This window comes from Schistocerca gregaria, chromosome 3 (assembly GCF_023897955.1).
Source record: "Schistocerca gregaria isolate iqSchGreg1 chromosome 3, iqSchGreg1.2, whole genome shotgun sequence".
NCBI classification, from domain to species: Eukaryota; Metazoa; Arthropoda; class Insecta; order Orthoptera; family Acrididae; genus Schistocerca; species Schistocerca gregaria.
In genome coordinates, this window is record NC_064922.1 from 868,994,247 (window position 1) to 869,017,239 (window position 22,993).

The 22,993-nt window shown below is 40.6% G+C and overlaps 1 protein-coding gene across 1 annotated transcript in view; it reads right to left on the reverse strand.

Moving 5' to 3' along the window:
* The window catches only part of LOC126354900 (uncharacterized), a 163,804-nt gene that overhangs the window by 88,868 nt on the left and 51,943 nt on the right, over window positions 1-22,993 (reverse strand). The window contains exons 6-8 of the mRNA XM_050004965.1: window positions 19,898-20,117; window positions 9,805-11,549; window positions 5,748-5,911 (exon numbers count right to left, since the gene is read on the reverse strand). Coding sequence (XP_049860922.1) covers window positions 5,748-5,911; window positions 9,805-11,549; window positions 19,898-20,117 — 2,129 coding nt within the window. The remainder of the gene's footprint in view (window positions 1-5,747; window positions 5,912-9,804; window positions 11,550-19,897; window positions 20,118-22,993) is intronic.

Consider the following 22,993-nt stretch of genomic DNA (forward strand, 5'->3'; position numbering starts at 1 on the left):
AGGGGGGATGGTGTTAGGGAGGGGGGATGGTGTTAGGGAGGGGGGATGGTGTTAGGGAGGGGGGATGGTGTTAGGGAGGGGGGATGGTGTTAGGGAGGGGGGATGGTGTTAGGGAGGGGGGATGGTGTTAGGGAGGGGGGATGGTGTTAGGGAGGGGGGATGGTGTTAGGGAGGGGGGATGGTGTTAGGGAGGGGGGATGGTGTTAGGGAGGGGGGATGGTGTTAGGGAGGGGGGATGGTGTTAGGGAGGGGGGATGGTGTTAGGGAGGGGGGATGGTGTTAGGGAGGGGGGATGGTGTTAGGGAGGGGGGATGGTGTTAGGGAGGGGGGATGGTGTTAGGGAGGGGGGATGGTGTTAGGGAGGGGGGATGGTGTTAGGGAGGGGGGATGGTGTTAGGGAGGGGGGATGGTGTTAGGGAGGGGGGATGGTGTTAGGGAGGGGGGATGGTGTTAGGGAGGGGGGATGGTGTTAGGGAGGGTGGGGAGAGGGGAGGGCAGGAATGGCAGACCAAGGAATACATTTGTGCAAAAGTTTTACAAACTGAAGAATCAACTATCTGAACTACAAACAGAAGATCCAATGATGCTACAGGCAATAGTGTTGAAGATGGAAGACAAACTCGCACATGGACATAAGAGATTGTGAGAAATTACATTGTAGAAGAGAAAAGAGGGGGGGAATGAAGAAGACAACTGGTAGACCAAGAAATGCATACTGCAGCTACTTGCTTATGAAGCTCTCCCTCTAACACTGAAGACAGAATTAGTCATTACTTGTAACACATATTTCCCTTGTTGTTTGCAGCAACACTTTCACCATCATCACTGTGCAACTACAAGGAGATGCTGAAAAGCAATGCATCCAATTTTTTATGTGGAAACTCAACACTTTAAGTAAAACAACCACTTTTAACATTCCAACCTCTGTTCACCATGTCTACATATTTATTTCTCAACATAGTCACCCTGGCAATGAACACGTTTCCCTAGTTTGTTGATAATATTAGCAGAGAACATTGGACTTTGTTGACAGAGCCACAACCTCACCTCTGCTTTCACAGCTTTTTCACTATCAAAGTGAGGTCCTCAAATGTGTTCTTTAAGTTCTGGGACCAGATCAAATTTGCATGGGGCCAGCTCACGACTTTGGAGGTATGATCAATGGAAGTGAAAAGGCTTTGGATTGTTGCAGACATCACAGTGCTCGTGTGTGTTCTGGCATTGTCATGTTGGAGAAGAGGGTGCCCCATGCATGGATTGGTTGGAGGTATAAAAGGACCAAACCACAGTGTCATCAGTGTCTTTTCCTGACACAAACAAGGCTCAAGGTAAGACAACTCCCAAATTTAGTTTGGGAAAGTAAAAGGGGGTTAAAAGGAATGGGGATCCGCAACAAAACAGAAAACTAATTAAACGAACAAAAAAGGGGGAAAGTACACCACAAGGAAAAGTAGAGGAATGTATTAAAACCATAGAGCAGATGGTCTGGGGTGGCTGATAACAAGAATAAAAGAGGATGAGCCAGCCACTTTGCAGAACACTAAAATGTCCAGCCCAAAAAGACAAGGCGAGATGAACACACATGGGGAAAAGACTAACAACAATGCAAACAAAATGCAATGAAAGAGCTGTGAGTGATGGATCATGACAGCACCTTCCGTATAGCTGCCTCTAGCCAGCACTCAGCCACAACAATGTAAGAGGAGCAGAAGGAAATACCAAAAACCTTCAGTATATAGGAGGGGAGATACTGACAATCCTACTGCTAATGCAAGACCATTGATGGCAATTAAAAAGAGTGGGACACTCAGGACAGAGATCTGCAGGACCCCATTCTCTTGTATGTGGGGTGCACTGTGGGGAGCACCGATGCAAACTCTGAAAGTGCAGAGAGACAAAAAGCTCTCTATAAAAATCAGAAGTGGGCCCCGGAGACCCTACTCGTGCAGAGTAGCAAGGATGTCATGTCGCCAAGTGGTATCATAGGCCTTCGTCAGGTCGAAAAAGATGGCACTCAGGAGTTGGCACTAGGAAAATGCCAATCAAATCGAGGTGCACCAAGTTGTTGTTGTTGTTGTTGTTGTTGTTGTTGTTGTTGTTGGTGGTGGTGGTGGTGGTGGAGCGCCCTTGGCAAAAACCACCCTGGGACGGAGCCAGAAGGCTCCAAGACGCAATGAGTCAATACAGCTGCTGGCTCACCATATTTTCGAGTAACCTGCACAGGACGTCATTGGAATGACAAGACAATAGCTATCAACACCTAATGGGTTCTTATCAGGCTTTACCATTGGGACAATGATACTTTCCCACCATTGCAAAGGGAATTTGCCATCACTCCAAGATGTGGTTGAAAACAGCAAGAAGAATTCACTGGGAATCCAATGACAGATGTTTCAGCATTTGCAAATGGGTGAGGTGTGGGCCAAGGCATTTGTCAGGATAGTTGGCAAGGACATTGAGAAATTCTCATTCACTGAAGGGAGCAATATATGGCTCACGGTGGCATGGAGCAAAAGAAACGCATTGCAATCTCACCCTCTGAGGAGGTGAAAGGCAGGGTGGTAATTCTCAGACATAGATGAGAGCACGAGAGCATAATAATTCTCAACAAGAAGCTCAGAGATTAAATCTGGTTCGGCCAATACATTTCCATTTGTGGAAATTCCAGGTACACCTGCAGGGGTTTGATGGCCATAAAGTCGGTAGAGCATGGTCCAAACCTGGGAGGGGGAAGTTTGTGTTCCAATGGTGGAGGCATAGCGTTCCCAACACTCCTGCTTCCTTCGCTTGATGAGGAGGTAAACCTGGGCACAGAGCCGTTTGAAGGCAATATAGTTCTTTACGGAGGGATGGCACTTAAGACGTTTGAGGGCCAGCCTATGGTCTCTAATGGCCGCAGCGATGACGGTAACCACTAAGACACTGACTTCCGCCCCCGCCAATTCAGCTGCAGCAACAACAATACTAGCGATGGAGTAAATCACTTCATTGATGGTGGCATGCAATGGATATTCAAAAGTAGTAGTGGATGTGAAAGTGTCCCAGTCAGCCTTGGGAACAGCCCAACCGGGCAAGCATTGAGATAAAGGACACTGGGGTACGGACCGGAAGAGTGAAACTGGTCATTACCATACAAGTCGTCATGTACTCTCCAGTGGATAAATGGGAGAAGGCCAGGACTCCAAACTAAGATCAATGGCTGAATAGGTGCCATGTGCCACACTGGAATGTGTGGCAGCACGTGCATTAAGAAGGCAAAGGTCAAGTTGAGTTAGTGGGTCCTCAACATCTTTGCCACAACCGATAACCTCGGTTCCACCCCACAAAAGGTTATTGGTGTTAAAATCACTCAAAAGGAGAAATGGTGGGGGGAGTTGCGAAATGAGTGCAGCCAATACAGGGGGCTGTGCATCACCATCTGGAGGGAGGTAGATGTTACAAATGGTAATTTCCTGCTTGTCCTCACCCTGTCAGCCACACTTTCTTTCTAGAAGTGTTTGAAGAGGCACAGGTTCACTACAGATAGAGGTAAGTATGAATATGCAAAACTCCATCTGATGGTCCGTCACAGGCAGGATGGTTTTTGTAGTAGCCCGATAGCCACAAAGGGCAGAGATCCGCATTGCAGGAACCTAGTTTCCTGAAGGGTCTTTTATTCCATAAATTTCCACTTCGCTCCTTTTGGAGTACTGTGCAGTCTCGTGAGCAGGGTGAGTGGTGCTATCCACAGCTGACAAGTGGGAGGAGGCCCACATGGAGTATTTGGCATCCGCAGTCTCAACATGTGGCACTGGAATCTCAGTGGGAAGACATGTGCCCGAATTTTCAGCACTTAAAGCACCACATAGGAGAACACATGGTTTGACATCACAGAAGTAAATCATCAAGTTGACTTTTTCAGGCAACGAATCAACCTAAAAGACCAAGTTGATGGCACCAGTAGCCATCCTATTGTCTTTGTCCCCTATAGACGCACCAGATGACTTATCACCTAGCCATTCTAAATTGGCATGGAGCTCGTCATCAGACTGCAAAAGAAGGTCGCAATGGAAAATAATCCCCAGACCATGTTGAGGCTTTTATGGGGAGTGTCGAAAACAGGAATACCACCCAGCTGATCACAGGTGAGTAATGCCCGGGACTGCTTTGGGGATGCTGTCTGATTTAAGACTGAACCATTTCTCATTTTGGACAGTGCTGTTGCTTCCGTGAACTCATCCTTGAGGTATTCAACAGAAAATTGAGGCTTCGTAGCTGGAAAAGTCCCCATCTGTTCTGCTACAGACTAAATACCAAGGCAAATATGGGTCTCGTATTTCTGTAGCCCTATGCTCCTCCCATGGTGTAGCAAGGCAGGGAAACGATTTAGGGTCATACCTGTCAGCACTGTATTCAATCTTCCCCTTCTTAGAAACTGCTGGTTCCATCCAGTCACCAGCACAAGATGAATTGGTCCACTTTGTTGCGGGTCATCTGCCCTGATACCACCCACTCCCACCAGGGACTTTCCCCACGGGCACCATCCACCCACAGCAAAGGCCACCTGGCACAATGGCCATTGCTGGGAGACCTGATGCCCATCTTCTTGGGGCACCATTCTTTGACATATGTGGGGAGTTTACAGCTCAGGCATCAGCAGTGCAATCTCTGTGTTGTCAGGGGGCTACCACGAAATGGGTACATGAAGGCCCCACCACAACAGACCGGCTACCGTGCTGGATACTGGCTGCAGAGATATCCAATATTGTTATGGGGGCAAAAGAGGACAGGAGTCAATGGAAAAAGTTGACATACCCCTGAAGGTGTCCTCACCCAAATAGTCGAACTGAAGGTGGAGATGCAAAGACATGACAAGAATAGGTGCAGGAGATCGAATCTAATGGCGCTATGGATTACTGGTACACCATGTATGGCATCCTTCCCCAAATGGCTCGCACATCTGTAGAATACGGAAAGTGGGAGGTCAAACCATAAAATGTGGCCTGGACTTTTAGGGTCGAAAAGTGCGAGACTCCTTTTAGTCACCTCTTATGATAGGCAGGAATACCTCGGGCCTATTCTAACCCCCGGACCCGCAAGGGGGTTCCGTGCGTGGGCAAACTCTCTAAATTTGTGGTTTCGGTTTACTGTGGTCAGTAACTTGATTACAGGACACTGTTTCTCACACATTGACACAATTGGGAGTGCTCTAGTGGCAGAGGGCTGTATGTAAGTAGACATGAAGAATAAAAATGTAGAAAGTTAATAACTTTCATTATGTGCAATAAGCTTAAAGGGCTTTCACAGAAAAAATCTGGAGCCATTATTTTTCAGAACGTCCTTACAATTTGTTTCTAACGGAACACAACAAAACTGTTGGGCTACATTTATGCTCAATGGACAAGCAGGTTCTCGTATCACAATCATCAGCTTTATTACTGCCCACATTTTGTTCAATCCATGCGCACATGAACAAAACTTTTGAACATAGAGCATGCCAGAAGTCCTCGCTCTGTCTCCCTATTTCAAATCATTTGTCTCTAATGATCACATTTTATCTCACTACTTTTCCTTTTACAATGACGTTATATCAAACTTTATCATCCTATCTACAGCAATCTTTGTTGCATTACTATTGTTGATCATCATTATAATCAAATACCATCGTCTTCTCCTTGTCCTAGGACTTGGACTCCTCCTGCCCCCCCCCCCCCCCCCAAGTGCTATATGACAATGACAGAAAAGGACAAATGTAACACACTACTCACTCATCCTGTGACATTTCAGAAAATGTAGAGCTCTGCGAATCTTCAGAGAGATCACAGTAAAGTGCTGGAATATCATCCCGTTTCCTTTTTAGACACTCTTTCTGGTGTTTGGTAAGTGGTCTCCTCGGAGAGTGACGAACAGGGAAATCAGTGGCTTGCAAGGACTGAAAAATTAATTAGAAAGAAACTTTTAGAACTGATGGTTAAATTTCCAAAGACAACTTTGAATTTGCTAGATTAATCTTACATGTACAATCTTAAATAACTTCAATGTGATTACGTACAATTTCTCTAAATGCACTCTTTTGTCAGAAATTTGTCGGTGGCATTATAACAAAATAGAAATGATTGTTTACAGCTCATTTTCGAATTGTATTTCTTGCTGCCATATTTTTTGTTCTGGTGATTTATAAGTTTGAAACAGAAACTAATATCGTAATGTTTGGCTGTCATACAAAGAAGAAAAAACTTTGAACTTTTGGCAAATCCAACCGTCTACACACAAGCCATGTTCCTCTGAATAATATGACATGAAATCATGCAACATCACATGCCAAGCAATATTACGTGGAAAATCTTTTTCTGCATATACTGCGATTTTAACATATTTGCATCAGTATGGTCAAATATGCATAACATAACTCCAAGAATGCTCCCTGTTATATTGCACTGTGTCCATCTTCCCCAAGCCTTTCTTTTTCCCACATGACATCTTGTGACATACGGCATTACTGACATAGCACACTAGAAAAGTGGAAACTATTTTAAGCTACTGTCAATAAAGGACAGCTACCAGCAAACTACAGCTAAATGAGATTGTTTCCCTAACTCTGAATGCAAAAGAAGTATAAGAAGTAGTTATTTAGTGTGCTTATGTTTATACCTCAGAGTAGTATGAATAGTACATATGGCTTTAATAAATAACAACAGAGTGAGCTCTTAGCTGCCTTTTCAAATATTTTCCTTTTGACATGTCCTGACTTCAAGTGCCACTGGATACCCTGTTTAGTTCTGTGACATGCAGTATCCTTGCCATTAAGTGAATGGTGGCAACAATAAAGTAACAGAAACAATCATCTACAGAGGTCTACACTGTATGAAGATGGAAGGCAGGCTGCAATCTGGTAACATTTATACAGGTGGAATGTCTGAGGCCAATAAGCACTAGCATATTGGCTATGATTGGATAACAAAATTGTGACAGTACAACAGCAGCAAGACAGGGGGGGGGAGTCTTACACAACAGGCAATTTATGTTATGATGATACACAATTATAGATGCTAAAATAAGAAACAGTAGGATAAAAAATTGGAATTAACAGCTACATAAACAATATGTATCAGAAATAAAAAAGTTGTGAATGTTCAGTACACACTGACACGCATATAAAATAAACAAAAAGCCAAGGAGGTAAACAGTATGAGAGATACTGAGGTAACTGAATGGAAATAGTTTAGGACTATAGATACAGTTTAGCTGAAAGTAATTTTTTGATAATTTAACCCATCTTCTTCACTCAGTACAGCAGACTTCTTCACTCAGAAATCCACAGAACACGAGCATAGTTGGAGACTGGCAAAAACTGCCTCCAGTATTTCCCTGCATTTGGCTAAAGGAAACTCAAACCATTAGAAGCTCTGGAGATCTACGAATGCCTAACACACAACCTTAGCTTTAAATATAAAAATAGTTTGTATGTCAGTCTTAAAATTATCAATCTCAACTATTTACCTACGATTCCTACATCTTTTGTACATTCTATTCATCCACTTTGTTTTATATACATTTCACTTAGATTTTCAATGTATTCTAAATTGCTAAATAACCGTCGTCGTCGTCGTCATCGTCATCGTCGTCGTCAGTACAAAGCCTGGTTTGATGACTATCTCCACTACAGTCTCACCTGTACACCACTGCATAACTACAATGATCAACATCAATCTGAACCTGCTTTCTGTAGTCAAGCCTTTTGTCTTCATCTACAATTTTATACAACTCAAGCGGCATAGGTAATGAGAGGCAGTTTATCAGGATCATTGCCAGGCTGCAACTAGACCACAGACGCCACCGACAAATTCTTTATAGAGTCAACCTAATAGCATTGCCATATTGTGAGTGGTCTGCATACACTTCCTTCTGGTAAGTTAATCCCCTTGTTTATGAAGAATTTAGACATTAATAAATTACTTGCGGAATTTATTTTAAAAGTTTGAATTACATCACAGCTATTAAGATTTTGTGTGCATGGGCATAGGGGTAGGGGCAGAGCACACATGCACGTGTTTGAAATTTGATTTATCAATTGAACAGCTCAATGTCTGCATTAATTTGTACGAACTGTCCACCACATTGTATGTTTGGTTTTTCTGCATTATGCATGAAAGAGCTACAGCTTGTTTTAAATTTTCAAGTCACTCATTGTGTGGGTGCAATAGAAGGCCAATACATAAACTTGTAAATTACTTCAGCCTACCTTGTGCATGTCTACATTCAAAGGGGCTTGTGCAACACCAGCACACCAGTTATATTTGCATTGATATATCTAAGACCAATGGACTAATGCTCTAAGTTGTGCTATGGATAAGTTGAATGACTATGCCTTATAACACTCTTCATCTTTCTCTCTCAGGATTATGTACAGGGTGACGATTATTGAACTATGTGAGATAAAACTGTCATAACTTCTGAACTGTTTGCATTAGTACATTCAAACTGCATGGTTGGCCACTGGCATGATGGGAATTAGTTTGTGCAAGCATAGTTCGGTTTAGTGATGACGGCCACTTTCATTTGAATGAGTTCATTAATAAGGAAAGTTTGGCACATTTGGGGGGGTGGGGGGGGGGGGGGGGGGGGGGGGGGACTGAGATCCACATCTTGCAACTGAGAAGTCTCTTTTTACCCTCAACAGGTGACTGTGTGGAGTGCAATGTCCAGTCACAGAATAACAAGTGCAATATTCCTTGATGATACAGTTACCACCAAACAGTGCATGAAGATTTTGGAAGATGATTTCATCCCCATTATCCAAAGTGACCCTGATTTCGACAAGATGTGGCTCACGCAAGACAGAGCTCTACCCCTTCGAAGCAGGGGAGTGAGTGTTTGATATCCTGGAGGAGCACATTGCGGACCACATTCTGGCTGTGGGGTATTAAGAGGCCACTGGTATGGGCCTCGATTGGCTGCCATATTCTCCAGATCTGAACAAATGCGACTCCTTTTTGTGAGGCTATATTAAAGTCAAGGTGTACACCAATAACCCCAAAACCATTGCTGAGTGGAAAACAGCCATTCAGGAAGTCATCAACAGCATCAATGTTCTGACACTTCAGCGGGTTATGCCGAATTTCACTATTCGTCTGTGCCACACTATCGCCTATGACGGCAGGCTTATCAAACATGACATAACCTGAATCTGAATATCTATAGTGACATTTACATGTAGAATAAAGCGTGTGCACTCCCTAGTTTGTAACTAATTTCAGTTTTCTTTTTTCCCCTTCATATAGTTCAATGATTGTCACCCTGTATCTAACAGGGTAGTGATACAGCCAATTTTGCTACCTTACTATGCCCCCAAAGTACTATAGTTGATGCACTGGACAAATAGTAGGGCCCAGGACACTTCAACTACAAATGTGTGTGAATAAACATAAATCAGCTGGTTATCGAGTCTCTTGAGAAATGTGCAAATAGCATGGTAACCAAAGTGGCGAACAGAACTATGTGCCACACCACTTTTGGTTATCGCCTCAGTGTAGAACCATAATATTACATTAAAAGGGATGGGGGTGGAGGTGGGAAATGGCTGTACCAACAAGAAAAAAAGTCTAATAAAGATAAAACCAAGAGACAAAATATCTGAGCATAAATTATAACACAAGTCAGTGCTAAAAATTATGACTGAAGGCATGGCAAAGAGAAAGAATCTATGGGGCCCGAGCATTTCATGGAGTTCCATTCAAAGTGAATTGTAGGGATGACTTGGACTGAACTTGTACAGATGAAAATTCTACCGAGATTCTTATGTGAAAGAACAGTTAAAATAATTACCTTTCTCCTTCGTACAGCACATTTTTCTTCTGGTTTAGCAAACTGTGAGTTTTGGTCAGATAATGTCTCTAAACTGGGATCTTCTGAAGATTCCGTTTGTGCAGGCACTTCTTTTCTTGCACAAGATTCTACAGACGGCGAAATTTGTTGTTTTGGAATGTTCCTCTCGCAAACTTTCCCAAACAGTGAGAGAGGTTTAGCCTCTGCTGATTCAGTAACAGAAATGTTTACACTACTCTCACTACAATTGTCTTCTTTGGTGTTACTGTTTTTAACATCAAGATTCTGTCTATGTCCATCGTTGATAGAAAGGTGTTTCCTTGTAATACTGTCATTTTCTGCTTCCATCAAATGCCCATTGTCAATTCTAGGAACAGATTTGTTGCTCTCTAACTGGTCATCAGATTTGAATGTCTCAACAGATAACTTATGTTGTTTATCATCTAACATTTCATGGCTTTTTCTTAAAGAAAGTTGTGATTTATTGTGCTGTGTGCTTGCAACCAAACACTGAGTGCCACTAGTCACTTTATCAGATTCTGCTTCAATTTGATCACCGCTATTTTCATGATTTTTATGATCATTTCCCCCCTCAAGATCACATTCAGAACTAACGTCATCAGCCACACTTTTGCAGTTTTTTTCTTGAACTGATACTTTTGAAGAATTATCTATGTTTTTGTCTTCTTGATCTGTTCTAGTACCATCTACCAATGTAATTTTTTTGTCCTTTTTACAAACATTTACTTTATTGTAAGCATGTAGTGGTTCCGTAGTTTTGTTATCTACAGTAACATTTGTCTTCTCTTCTGTTGTCATTAAACTCCCCCGTCTTGGTCTATCGTTGAAGAAACTTCTAGCAAAAGGATTTTTCGCACGCACTAAGCCTATGGTGTCATCACTACTTTCATTCTGACTGACTGTATCAGTTCCTGTTGGGGTCTCATTTACCACAACACGGCCTTCTGGAAAATTATGTTCACGGCAGTTTTGAGAGAATAGCGAAGAGGAATCTTCCTCCCCATCAAGTGTTACTGCTGCTCTGTTTTCTTGAATTTTCACTGAGCTAATTTTTTCTGACAGTTCATTTAAATGAGTTGGATCTACCGATACAGGACTGTAAGTTGTAACAGCCGGTTTATCAGCAAAACTAACTCTTTTCTTGTTGGAACCAGTTTTGTTTTTATTACATTTCAACTTCTCTTCTTTTCTCTTTAAAGAACTGTCCATTTCAACAAACATATTTTCAATTTCATGTTTCAAATTTGGAGTTAAGTCATTACATTTTGGAGGCAAGCCAATCCAGAATTTCAATGTATATCTCAATATTTCAATTGATCCATGTTCTGCTACTGCTTTCAGCATTGTAATAACTGCTGCAGTCAATGATTCGCTCTTAATGTGGCCCCAGTGCCTTTCAATAGAGTGTGTGATCTTCATCCAGCAACAAATGAAATCACGTTCAAGAACTTCATCAGCTCTATTGCAAAAGTTTAGCATTAAGAATGCTATAACATATTTCAACTTTATAACAAATGACAGAAATACAACTTCATTAAGTATAGCTTCACAGACTGTAGTCAGACAGATTCCCAAATTTCTAAGGGATTCACTGCATTTTTCAGTAGAACTGTCTTCATACTTAATTACATGATTGTAAAGACTCAGAAGAACATCAATAATCCCCGACATTTGTTCACAAGGTTCATCAAGCAGCTCCATGTGGCAGTCTATATCAGCCAAGCCTGTGGAAAAAAAAGCCAGAATGACATTAAGTGACATCAAGCACAAAAGAAATCAAGTTTCAATAAATTAAAGCTTTATAATTACTACATGATTGGATTACATGTGTCTGGCCAGTACATGGGCTAGAGCAGACAAGGGGTCTCCCAGGGCACACCCACGGCAAGAGAAACACAACCCACATCTGAACCCCATCAACCTCATGAAGGACAACGACTGTTACAGAGTAAAGCCTGCCTTCTATCATGGAAATTCATAATAGTAAAAGTCAAAAGTCTAAAAATGTGATGTAAATTAGTTGGACATACAATACTAACATCAGACGAGAGAAATATTCAGAACAGTAGAGCTGTGGGTCCAGGTGTGTGTCCCACTGAGCTCATTCGTGAATGATAGCACATTTAATTGGCACAATCACACGCTTACATAGCTGTTATTTCAAAACTGACATGCCGACTTCCAGTCTATCTCATGACACCAACATGGACATATATAATATAGCTCCACATAGTGTAATGAACAAGAAGACTGTGAACCAAAGTAAACATAGGTATGTTGTTATTCCATGTACTGCAAATCTTGGATATGATTATATATGCTGCTATGTTAGTCACTGTAGCCTAGAATTTTGGTTCCATCTTTTGCAGGTCCAAAGATGGGGACAGAACTGCCAAAACCAGCAATCTATACGAACAAATGATTTCAGTGAACTTAAGAGATGAAGATCTATTCAGTGTTTGTGTCTTCAACTTCTCTCTTATGCATTCAAAAAGCAGCCGGATAAGAAGGGGAAACAACATTCTTGCAAAGTGGGTCACAAGATATTCAGCATGAACCAATGTATCAGATGAAATATCCATGAAGAAAGTGACCCAGATCAGTTGTTCATTTCAGCAGCCCAGGAGCCTACATAGCTCGGCTCACATCTGAGGTGGAGAGAGATCCTTTTGTAAGGAGGAGAGTTCCATGAATTCCTTTTTATTGCCTTTAACTAAACACAGAGTGATCTGTGAAAGGTATCATTTAAAAAGATGCAGAGCCCTTCACCACCTACTGTGTCACCAAACTATGGTGAAAGAGACCTGTTGAAAGGTGAGAGTAATTCCAGCAGTGTAGGTGATTGCATCTCCCACAAGTTTGTTGGTACAACCTGGGAGAGAGAATACAGGTGATAACAGAGGAATACAAATGCCAATTGGTTCTTTTAGGAGCCCAATGACTTAACAGGTTCATTGGCCAGTGCCAAGTAAATGGTAAGGTCACCAGAAAATGGCTTCTTTCAAACAGATCATCATGTAGGGACCATTTTAGTAAAGCCATGAGGTTGTCAGAAGAGATCATAAGGTCAACAGCCAAAAAGAGTTGCCATAGGCATAATGGAAGTGCACAGAAATGCAATCATGGGGCAGGGGGGAGAGAGGGGGGAGAGAGGGGGGAGAGAGGGGGGAGAGGAGAGGGGGGAGAGAGGGGGGAGAGAGGGGGGAGAGAGGGGGGGAGAGAGGGGGGAGAGAGGGGGGGAGAGGGGGGGAGAGAGGGGGGGAGAGGGGGGGAGAGGGGGGGAGAGAGGGGGGAGAGAGGGGGGAGAGAGGGGGGAGAGAGGGGGGAGAGAGGGGGGAGAGAGGGGGGAGAGAGGGGGGAGAGAGGGGGGAGAGAGGGGGGAGAGAGGGGGGAGAGAGGGGGGAGAGAGGGGGGAGAGAGGGGGGAGAGAGGGGGGAGAGAGGGGGGAGAGAGGGGGGAGAGAGGGGGGAGAGAGGGGGGAGAGAGGGGGGAGAGAGATATCAGAAAATCTACCACACGATGTGGTACATGTCCTCAGGGAGTAATGTGCATGGAAATCCCCAAGTAGTATTAAAAAGGTGCAGGGAGTTGTTTGATTAAGATCATTATCTCAAAATACGTAAGTGACCTGGCTGCAGTTGAATAAATGTTACAAACAGGGATTGCTGGGGTCATCTGCACTCTCATTGCTATTGCTTCGAATGTGGTATGGGGAGGAAGCCGCTCACTGATGACATCTGTGTGAACCAATCTACAGATCCCTCCAGATGCTCTCTTGGGCCAGTACAGAATGCAAAGTAAGCTCAAATTGTTAGAGAATGGTTGTCAGTGAAATTTATTTCTTGGGTAGCACTACCAAGCACAGAAGAGGAGGAAGTTAGTTGTAGTTCTGGAAGGTGACAGTAATATACATTGCATTCCCAATGAATTGTCCTTGTTAGGTGTGAACGGGCCTTGAGGACACATCACATCCAAGGATTACTGTCTGTCACTGGCAGGGGTAGAACAGTATCAACAAAGTGCAAGTTCACAGTACGACGGGTCTGGCACCTCCAGGATCACAAGAGTATTCTTCAAAAATATATATATATATTTTTTCTTTTCAGTACTTTTGATTGTCAAGAAACTTATCTGCTGTGGGCACAGGAACCAAACAGCAGTTGGCAGCCCTTGGATCCAATGTCCACAGCTTCTTCAGCCACTGGCAGGCATCACATAATTGGTCAGGAGGCTTCCATGAACAGGATTTCCAAATGCGGAACATTACTACTCAAAATCTTACTACATACATTATGTAGGTGTTTAGTTACACTAAATTCCAGAACTGTAATAATAGATGAAAATGTGGAAAGGCAATCTCTCAGTTGATGCAGACTGATGTGTGGTGTACAGATACATGACAGCCACAAAAAAACCATAAAATCAATTGTAGTATGAAAGCAAGTCATGTACTTTTGCTGTTGTGCGTCTGTGTATCACATCAATCGCCAGATGAGTGGCTCGCTATCCCAATTTTTAAATACATTTTCTGTTATACTCAAAGTAAGTTGAAGGTAGCACATTTCTGTAATATCCAGGTGAGTTGCAGGTAACAAACCACAAAAAATACACGACATGAAAATCTTACTTCAGTCTGATTAAAACTACTCGTTAACTGATACCCTGCACCTTGGAACTGAGTTCTACGTAAGTTCACATGCAATATTCAGCAATCTAGGGCTACCTTTGATCGTTCCAAGACTGACAGCAGCAGTAGTAGCAGTATGTGAAGCTTGTGCAGTTGGATCGAACCAATTGCAGTTGTGGCACTGTTTAACGAGGAAACCAACAGTTGATCTAATATTTGTAAGTTGAGAATCCAAGTATCAATTTCCCACAGCAGTTCGATTCAACTCTAAAAAAATTCTCAAGAAAATCAACTCTTAATTTTTCTGGGGAACTTTAATCCACCAAATAAAGTGATTTTCCTGACGGCCGGTATGGTTTATCTGGTAGCATTTGAGGAGAGTAATCATGCCATCAATGGATTGATGGGTTTGAATTTTGCTATAAACTGTACTACTTTTCTTTTTCTTTCTTTCATTCAAATTCAATGTCCGTATCATTTAAGTGCAACATTCATAAAAAGTAGGCTAATTAATTCATATCTAATCACATTTTTAATTAAAAATGCACAATCTTTTTTCTAATCGGACACTGCATGAAAAATTCCAGTTGCCATTGCAAATATAAGTTCTTAATTATCATTACCTATAAAAGATTGATAATTAAGCGTTTAAATTAAAAAGTACATTGCAAATTTATTAACAATCTCATGTAAAGTATCGACAATTAAGAATTTTGTCTGCAGCGAATAGTGCAATTTCACATGCAATATGTAAAAAATGATTAAACGTGTATTAATAAGCATATACACGATAAATTTTTTATTTAAATGATTTAGGTATTCAAATTGAACAAAAAATAAATAAATAAAAGACCATAGCAAGATTCGAACCACTGATTCACTGACTACCCGATTACCATGCTCAGACATTACCTAAAGAGAGCCACATAGCCCGTCCTGAAAGAAACCTCAGGTTTAGTGAATTAAAGTTTCTATAAAAACTTGAAGTCTATTTTCTTGAGAATTTTTAAAAATTTTATGAAACTTCTTTGCAAGACTGATATTCAAGTTCTGAACTTCAGATACCATAAATATAAATCAATTACAACAAAAGCAGATTGCTGAGTGGTCTCCTTGCTAGTGGCAAATGATGAATGCTGTATCACATGTCATTTTAATCACACTATAGTACATTTTTAACACTAGACCAAACAGGAACACTGTGGCAGACACTGCCTAACACAGTCTCAGTTTTGCATGCTGCAGCACTGCCCCAGTCAAATATGAGGCAGGTGCTGCACTAGACCTCTTTTGCCAGCAGAAGGCAGTTAGCGGGTTGTGATTTTCTTCGGATACTGAAGTGGTTAAATGTACGTAAAGTTACAAACAACCCATAGACTTAATTGATTTGGCGAGGGCTAACATTCTTTTATGACACACACTATTGTTTCAAATGGCTCTGAGCACTAGGACTTAACATCTGAGGTCATCAGTCTCCTAGAACTTAAACCTAACTAACTGAAGGACATCACATACATCCATGCACGAGGCACGATTCAAACCTGCTACCGTAGTGGTCGCGCAGTTCCAGACTGAAGCGCCTAGAAGTGCTCAGCCACACAGACCGGCGACACACACTATATCAAATATAAAAATAATTATAAATGAAAGCATACTGTAATATGCATACCACATTTAATATTATTTATGAAATATAGTTCAATCAATAGCATTCTTGCAGAAATACTATACCATAATTATTCCTAGACAGATAATACAATATCATTCTGGAGATTTTTTAATAAAATCTCAGATATCTCATTTTTCCCCCCACTTATCTTTTTGACTAGACCATGAACAAGACACGACTGGAAACAGTCAAGATTTGCAGTTAAATGAGTTTGCGTAATGCTTCAAACTGTTGACAAGATGTGACAAAACAAGCTGGGATAATTTTAATTCCCCTCTTGTTTTGCCATCTGCCTCCTTAAATTCGTTTTTTAACGTTGAATTATTTACCATTAACGTACATGAGTATAATCTGCATTTTCATATGAGGTTGGGTCTCAGTTTTAAAGCTGCTATGTTTTATGTATGTAATTGATATTCTAATTTATTTTGACTATTCCTAGCACTATCTTTCATCATAGGATGAAATCAGTATTTGTTTCGTAAATTAAATTCTATTGACGACTTATAAACAAATATAAATTCTGTATTAATTATAAATATTTTGAAGATGAAATACTACTAATCTTAAAGTATCTATCTGGCTCTAATCGGAACCATGTTAGCAAAACTAGCTGTTCATTAATTCCAAAGTAATTAACAGTTTTGTCAAAAGTATTGTTTGCATTACTATATTTGTTAATTTTATGATTTAAACAAATAATTTGGCCTAACTCTTACAGTACAAGAAACTGTTAAAAAACAACCAATTTTTCGAAGTATTCAGTTAATTTAATGAGTTAAGTTTTAATTGTAATTTCTGTAAAGTAAACTTTGGAAAAATGTGAAGTTTCGGCCCTTATTATTGTGAGGATATATAAGGGCCTGATTTTTGGTCACGAGACAGTCAGTTGACAGCAGAGTTTCAGATGAGGAATCTGTGTTGCTTAGAATGACAACAATGCATCAACATAGTAATGAAAGAAGTGTTACACCAATGGGCTGTGTGTTAAAGCAATGACATGTGACTGTTCCATACGTACCTGTTTATTCTTCAAGAACTGCTTGTAGAGGTTCAATGGTAAACTATTGTAGCAGTATGTGGATGGTTCGCCTGCTAATTATAAATGAGGGTTATCGAAAGTTAAACTATAGTGCCCTGTCCATATAACTGTGTATTATTAGGGGGTTCTGAACAGTGAAATTAAAGTACTATGAAATGCAACTGTGCAACTGTCGGCTACATTATTTATAGTAGTCAGTGTCGGAATCCACAACCCATTTGTCAGCCAGTGTACAAACGCAGTATGTCAACACTGAGGACAACAAACGAATAAGATAAATAAAGCAGGCAGAACTGCTACAAACATGGTCTTCAGTGTCCTCTGACCTCTCACCAATACAAAGCGTGCACACACCCTTTCGTATGAGTCAAGTCACCAAAGTTGGAAAGGAGGAGGGAAGGAAGGTTACAGTTTAATGCCAATTAAAACTGCAGTATAATCAAAAAAACTTAAGTTCAGCAGGTGCCTAGTGCATTCACTTATCTTTAAACACTAATGTTAGGGCAGGAGAATAGAGGAAGCAAACTTCACCTCACCAAAGGGAAAAGGAAGCTCGGTTCAACATACTATTGACAGCAGAGCGCAATTTGGGTTTGGAGGAAGTATGGGGACAGAAATCATCTGCAGCTTTTGCACATGAACTATCCTGGCATTTACATTAATAAATTTAAGCCAAGTAAAACAAAAATCATTTGGGTGGACAAGTATTTGAACAGCCTTCCTCCTCAAAGCAAGCTCTGTTTTAATTTTACTTCTCCCCTTATTTATATTCTACCAAAGACTTTCTATTACCAAAATTATATTAATTTTATACTTTATAATTGACACATTTCAGATGATGATTATATCTGGTTTGTGGAGCACTTAACTGCATGTTTATCAACACCCATACAAATTCACAACTGTTTCACTGTCCAATCTTGCTGCTTTCCCGAATGATGATGAGGACAACACAAACACCTAGTCTCTGGGTGGAGAATTCCTGACCCCCACTGGGAATTGAACCTGGGACCCCGTGATCCAGAGGCATCAACACTAGCCCCTAGACCACAAGCTGTGGACGACACATGAAATCATCTTTACAATTTTTGTTTGAGGTAGTATTTAGTGCTAACAGAACATTTTTCCTACCAGTTTTAGCTGCTCAAAAATTGGAACTATATCAGAAAGTTAACACATGACTACCTATCCAGTGATGCCTAATGCAGCTGAAGAAATAGCATCTGGTGACAGGCAAGGGTACTGTATGGCCATAGTGTCAAGATATTTTCTAATGATCTGCAACATCTAAGGCTCATACTTCCTTTGGGAATGGAAACACAGAAAATGATTTTCAGATGTTAAACCACAAACTCTTAAGCTATGATCCCCATTTCTTATATGAGCTGCCTGACTCTTTTCACAAAGTAACTGAAAAAATGTTCCTGTGAACTCTGAAAACTTGGCTGAAACTCAATTATATAAAGCTGCCTCTAGTGCTCACCCAACAGAACCTAATACTCAGTAATTTGTACAAACACTACCCCACTGTTTAATTACAGCATGAAAATAATTTTATCATATGAATAGAGATTTTTCTCAGTATTAAAACTATTCATGGTATTTATTACGTGAGTAAAGAGTTACTTTTAAGAAATATTTAAACTTGTACAATATTGCTAATGTCCACACATTAAACAGTCACACACTTCCACTCATAGATTCAAAACTGATTCTTGAAAGCATAACCACAGTGTGACAACAACACATCTCAATTCCAAGGACAATTATTGCATGTGGTCAAAAGTATGTTTTTAAGAACAAAGCACTGTAAACCCAATCTATATATTTAAAAAATATTGACAGTAAAAGCAAGATCTTTCCTAACAGTGTTTGCCAATTTAATGTTAAATGTACTGAACACTTGCTCTAAAGCATATTATTTATATTCCCTAACATGCTCAATTAACTCTCGAGTTTTATCCCACTGATAATAATAATATTATTCTAGAGTGATATCTCCACAACAACCAAATGACTCACTACAGGTATTGTATATCATCACATACAGCACCCATAAGTATAAACTGTTCCTAGAATAGCATTCTTGAATCATTCATTCAGCTCTGAAGCTGCAACCTGGCATCATCAATGGCCACAGTTACACTACATATGATGGTGATGAGGTATGCACCAACCAAAGAGTACATACATTTTCAAGTGTTAACACTGAATCGGGTTTAGCTATAGAAATTATTTCCAGAAGAATGCAAAATCATAAGTGCTGGACAGGAATCTGAACTCCACTGCTCCCAAGTGAGTCACACCTTAACCATAGCACACCCTACTCTCTGTACGTATTGTGCTGAATGGGATTAATTCACATTCAACTTGAACAATGTAATCTTCTTATAGGTAAGTTTATTCGTCCGCAACTTACACTGCTGTCTTCAGATCACCTGTAAACATAGCCGATTGTGCCACTCTATGTAGTGCACTGTGTGCCATAAGCCAGCAACTCTGACACAGCAGCAATGTCCTATGAGCCAACTGCATTTGCTTAGGAACTTTTGTTAAAAGGTAACCATCTAATTAAATTAATTTAGCATGACATTTCTGGTATTCATAAAGAAATTCAGTATTAAAAGCTCCAACAGTTTCTCATTTGTGTGATACCCAAATTTTTACGAGATCAAACATAATAATAACTACTGTGGTTATCTAGAACAGAGGAAACACTGCACTAAGTACTAACTGTGAACAAGATGACTTGTTACATCTTTCCAGGGCACAGTTTCTCCAAGCACACGAATATACTTTGATATATATAAACCCTGCTGCTGGTTTAGGTCCTTCTTCAGATATACCATCAGCTTTGAACACAGATGAACGCACATTTTATTGTTCAACTTATCTTCCTCTGTGCAATGAGTAACAGCACTGGAGAGTATACTTCGCCAAACATCAAAAGGTTTCTGCAACAGAAAGAACATACATTCTGTAGTACTGAAATGAAAATTATCACTGTCATTCAAAAGTTGAAAACAATATGAGGTGTGTGAAACAAAGATATTAAAATTCCTATGTAGTCACAACAAATGGGACACCTCTACATACAAATAGTTGCATACACATGATACAATACTGACAGCCACTAAATCTAAAGTGGAAACTGAAACAAAATATGCCTGACACAGTTTATTACTAATTAATGGTAAAATGTAAGGTACACAATGAAAAGATACAATGTTCTGGTGACATGTAACTCCCTGCAGAAACCTGGAAAGTAGTTTTTAACTAAATTTCAGGAAAACTGGGGCTCTTAAATGGATTCCGTTAAACTGAATGACGTCAATCAGCATAGTTTCTTACAGCCATAGTTCCTAAAAATACACTACACTGTTGCAGCATCAGTCTCAAGCAGACCACAGTAGTCAGCCATGGGGTTGTGGGCGAGCCACATGCACAATTTTGCAGTAGGGCAGCTGTGGCACTGGGTACACCATCCATGATCATCCCAGAGGGTGACATGAAACTAAAAAAAGTATACAATTTTGCAGTAACATCTGCTTTCCTTTGAGAAACTTATGATTTGTTCAACAAATATTGCACTATTGGCAAACATAAGGGATGCCAAATTACAGAAGTATAGTTCTCGTATCACATTGGTTGCAGTAGGTACTGGGAGATAATGAAGCTTGCAGAGGATAGAATAGCATGGAGAGCTGCATCAAACCAGTCTCTGGATTGAAGACAACAACAACATCACACTGGCAAAATTGGATGCCTGATACATAACTCAGTCAAGCGGGAGGAATTGGAGGTTCCTGCAAACATCCTCCATTTGCACCAGCTGGCAGACATAGAAAATCTGAAGTGCTGGTTGAGGAACACAGTTATGTAGCCTGACTGGTCTCATATCTGGCAAACTGTGATGGCATAGTTAACCAAGAATAGTTGATGTTTGAACCCTCAGAGATGAGATATAAACTTCTGTCAGGAGGCTATCAATAGAGCTTGTGTGGATGGGTTTCTGTTGTTAATCGTAAACACTGTTCGGGATAGGACCAATGGTGTTACAAATCCACAAGCAGTCATCCAGAGGCCAGGTGGGATACAATGAAGACTCTGTGAGAACACAGAAGACCTACATGGTTCATTCCCCAGAGCTGCTGCAGATACATTTAAGAGTATTAAGTTTCGTCAGGCAATTTGTCTTCAGCAGGCATACACGAGGAAACCAAGTGAACGATCAAAAGAGCTAAAAGCCCGAGTAGCTCAGTGCTGTCAATATGTTAGCTAACCAGAGAAAACTTATGATGAGGATGTGCAGACCTAGTTCTGGGAAAATGTACACTGCTGTTTGTAGGAGAAACTTAATACCCAAGATTCAGCCCCATTATTAAATATACCATGTTGCTCCCTGGATTTTGCCAGTCCACTATGGTCAAGATTTGAAAATGTAATGTGAACAATAAAGGCCATTGCTGGGAAGTAGCAAGAATCCAGGTGGCGTGTGAGGAATGGATGTAAGAAGACTGATCGGTTGGTTCTAACTGGGAGGTCATCAACCCTTCAGTCAAAAGACCTGTCATAAGGAATTAGTGATGTCAGGCTAGAAAATTGATCATATTACAAAGAACATAGGAATGGTAAAAGTGAGGCCTTCAAAGAAATACTGCTGCCATAGCTGAGAAATAACGTAAGTGGAGATAAAAACCATCACAGGCTTGGCCAGTTTTCTTACAAAATAATGTAGGAATAGTAAAATCAAGGACTCAATATCAGGATTGATGCCAAAGCTGAGAAATAATTCTAAATGGAAGTAAAAATACAGTGGTCGGGCCAGTACCTAGAACAGAGAAGTCTTCCAGGGCTCACTAGGGATGAGAGAAACCTCACCTACATCTGGCCCCATCAACCTTGTTAAGGGCCAAGACAATTACAGAGTACAGAGTGCCTTCTAGCTAGAAGATTTTCAGTTGAACAATGATAGGGCCAAAAACTTAAGGGACATCTCTTGGGATGACCATCATAAAATAAGATGTGAGAAATATTGTATTTACCCGAGTATAAGAGGAACCCATTTTTTTCCAAGAGTCTTCTTGATAAAAAATTATTTATAAAATAGTCTGACTAATCATAATTACAAACTTTTGGAAGATACTTCATATCACTAAAACAAAGTTAACATTATGTCTACTCTAAATTTATGGCATTTCTTGTCTCTATTTTTATAATACAAGGCGAAATAAAATAAACGAAGAGACATAGATTACATTAATTTGTGCGCCATTTCCTTTTCTACAGCTTTTGCTTACTAACCCTGATGTCCCAGGTATCACTACTTTAATCATCATCGTCGTCATATCACAGCTGCAAAATGTATATCTTCGTTGTCACATATATTTGACTATTTCTTCTGAACATGCTGTGACTTCTGAGGTCTTGGTTGCCATGGGACCTGAGAACACAGCCACTTTTGTTCCCATCATACATAATGGTAAGAAACACGTAAGTACACCCCTGGCCTGTATCTAGACTTTTACTGTCTCCTGCAGAAATGAATACTATTGTTGAGTATTTGTGCAATTTTAAGGTTCCAACTGCAAATTGATTCAAGCCAGCTGCAGTTAAAACATTATACATGTGCCTAAACTGCCAAAGTATGCTGTATAAATTCCCATCACTGGTAATAAGACATAATTTGCTCCCCGCTCGCTGCTCCCCTCCCTGCACTGATTAAGTTACCAGCCAAGCTGGTATCACTTTTCCTCCTCCAAACCCTTCCATTGTGCTGTGTTTGGACAATATGTTGCCAGTATCCTCTAGGGTGCAGGTCATATGTAAC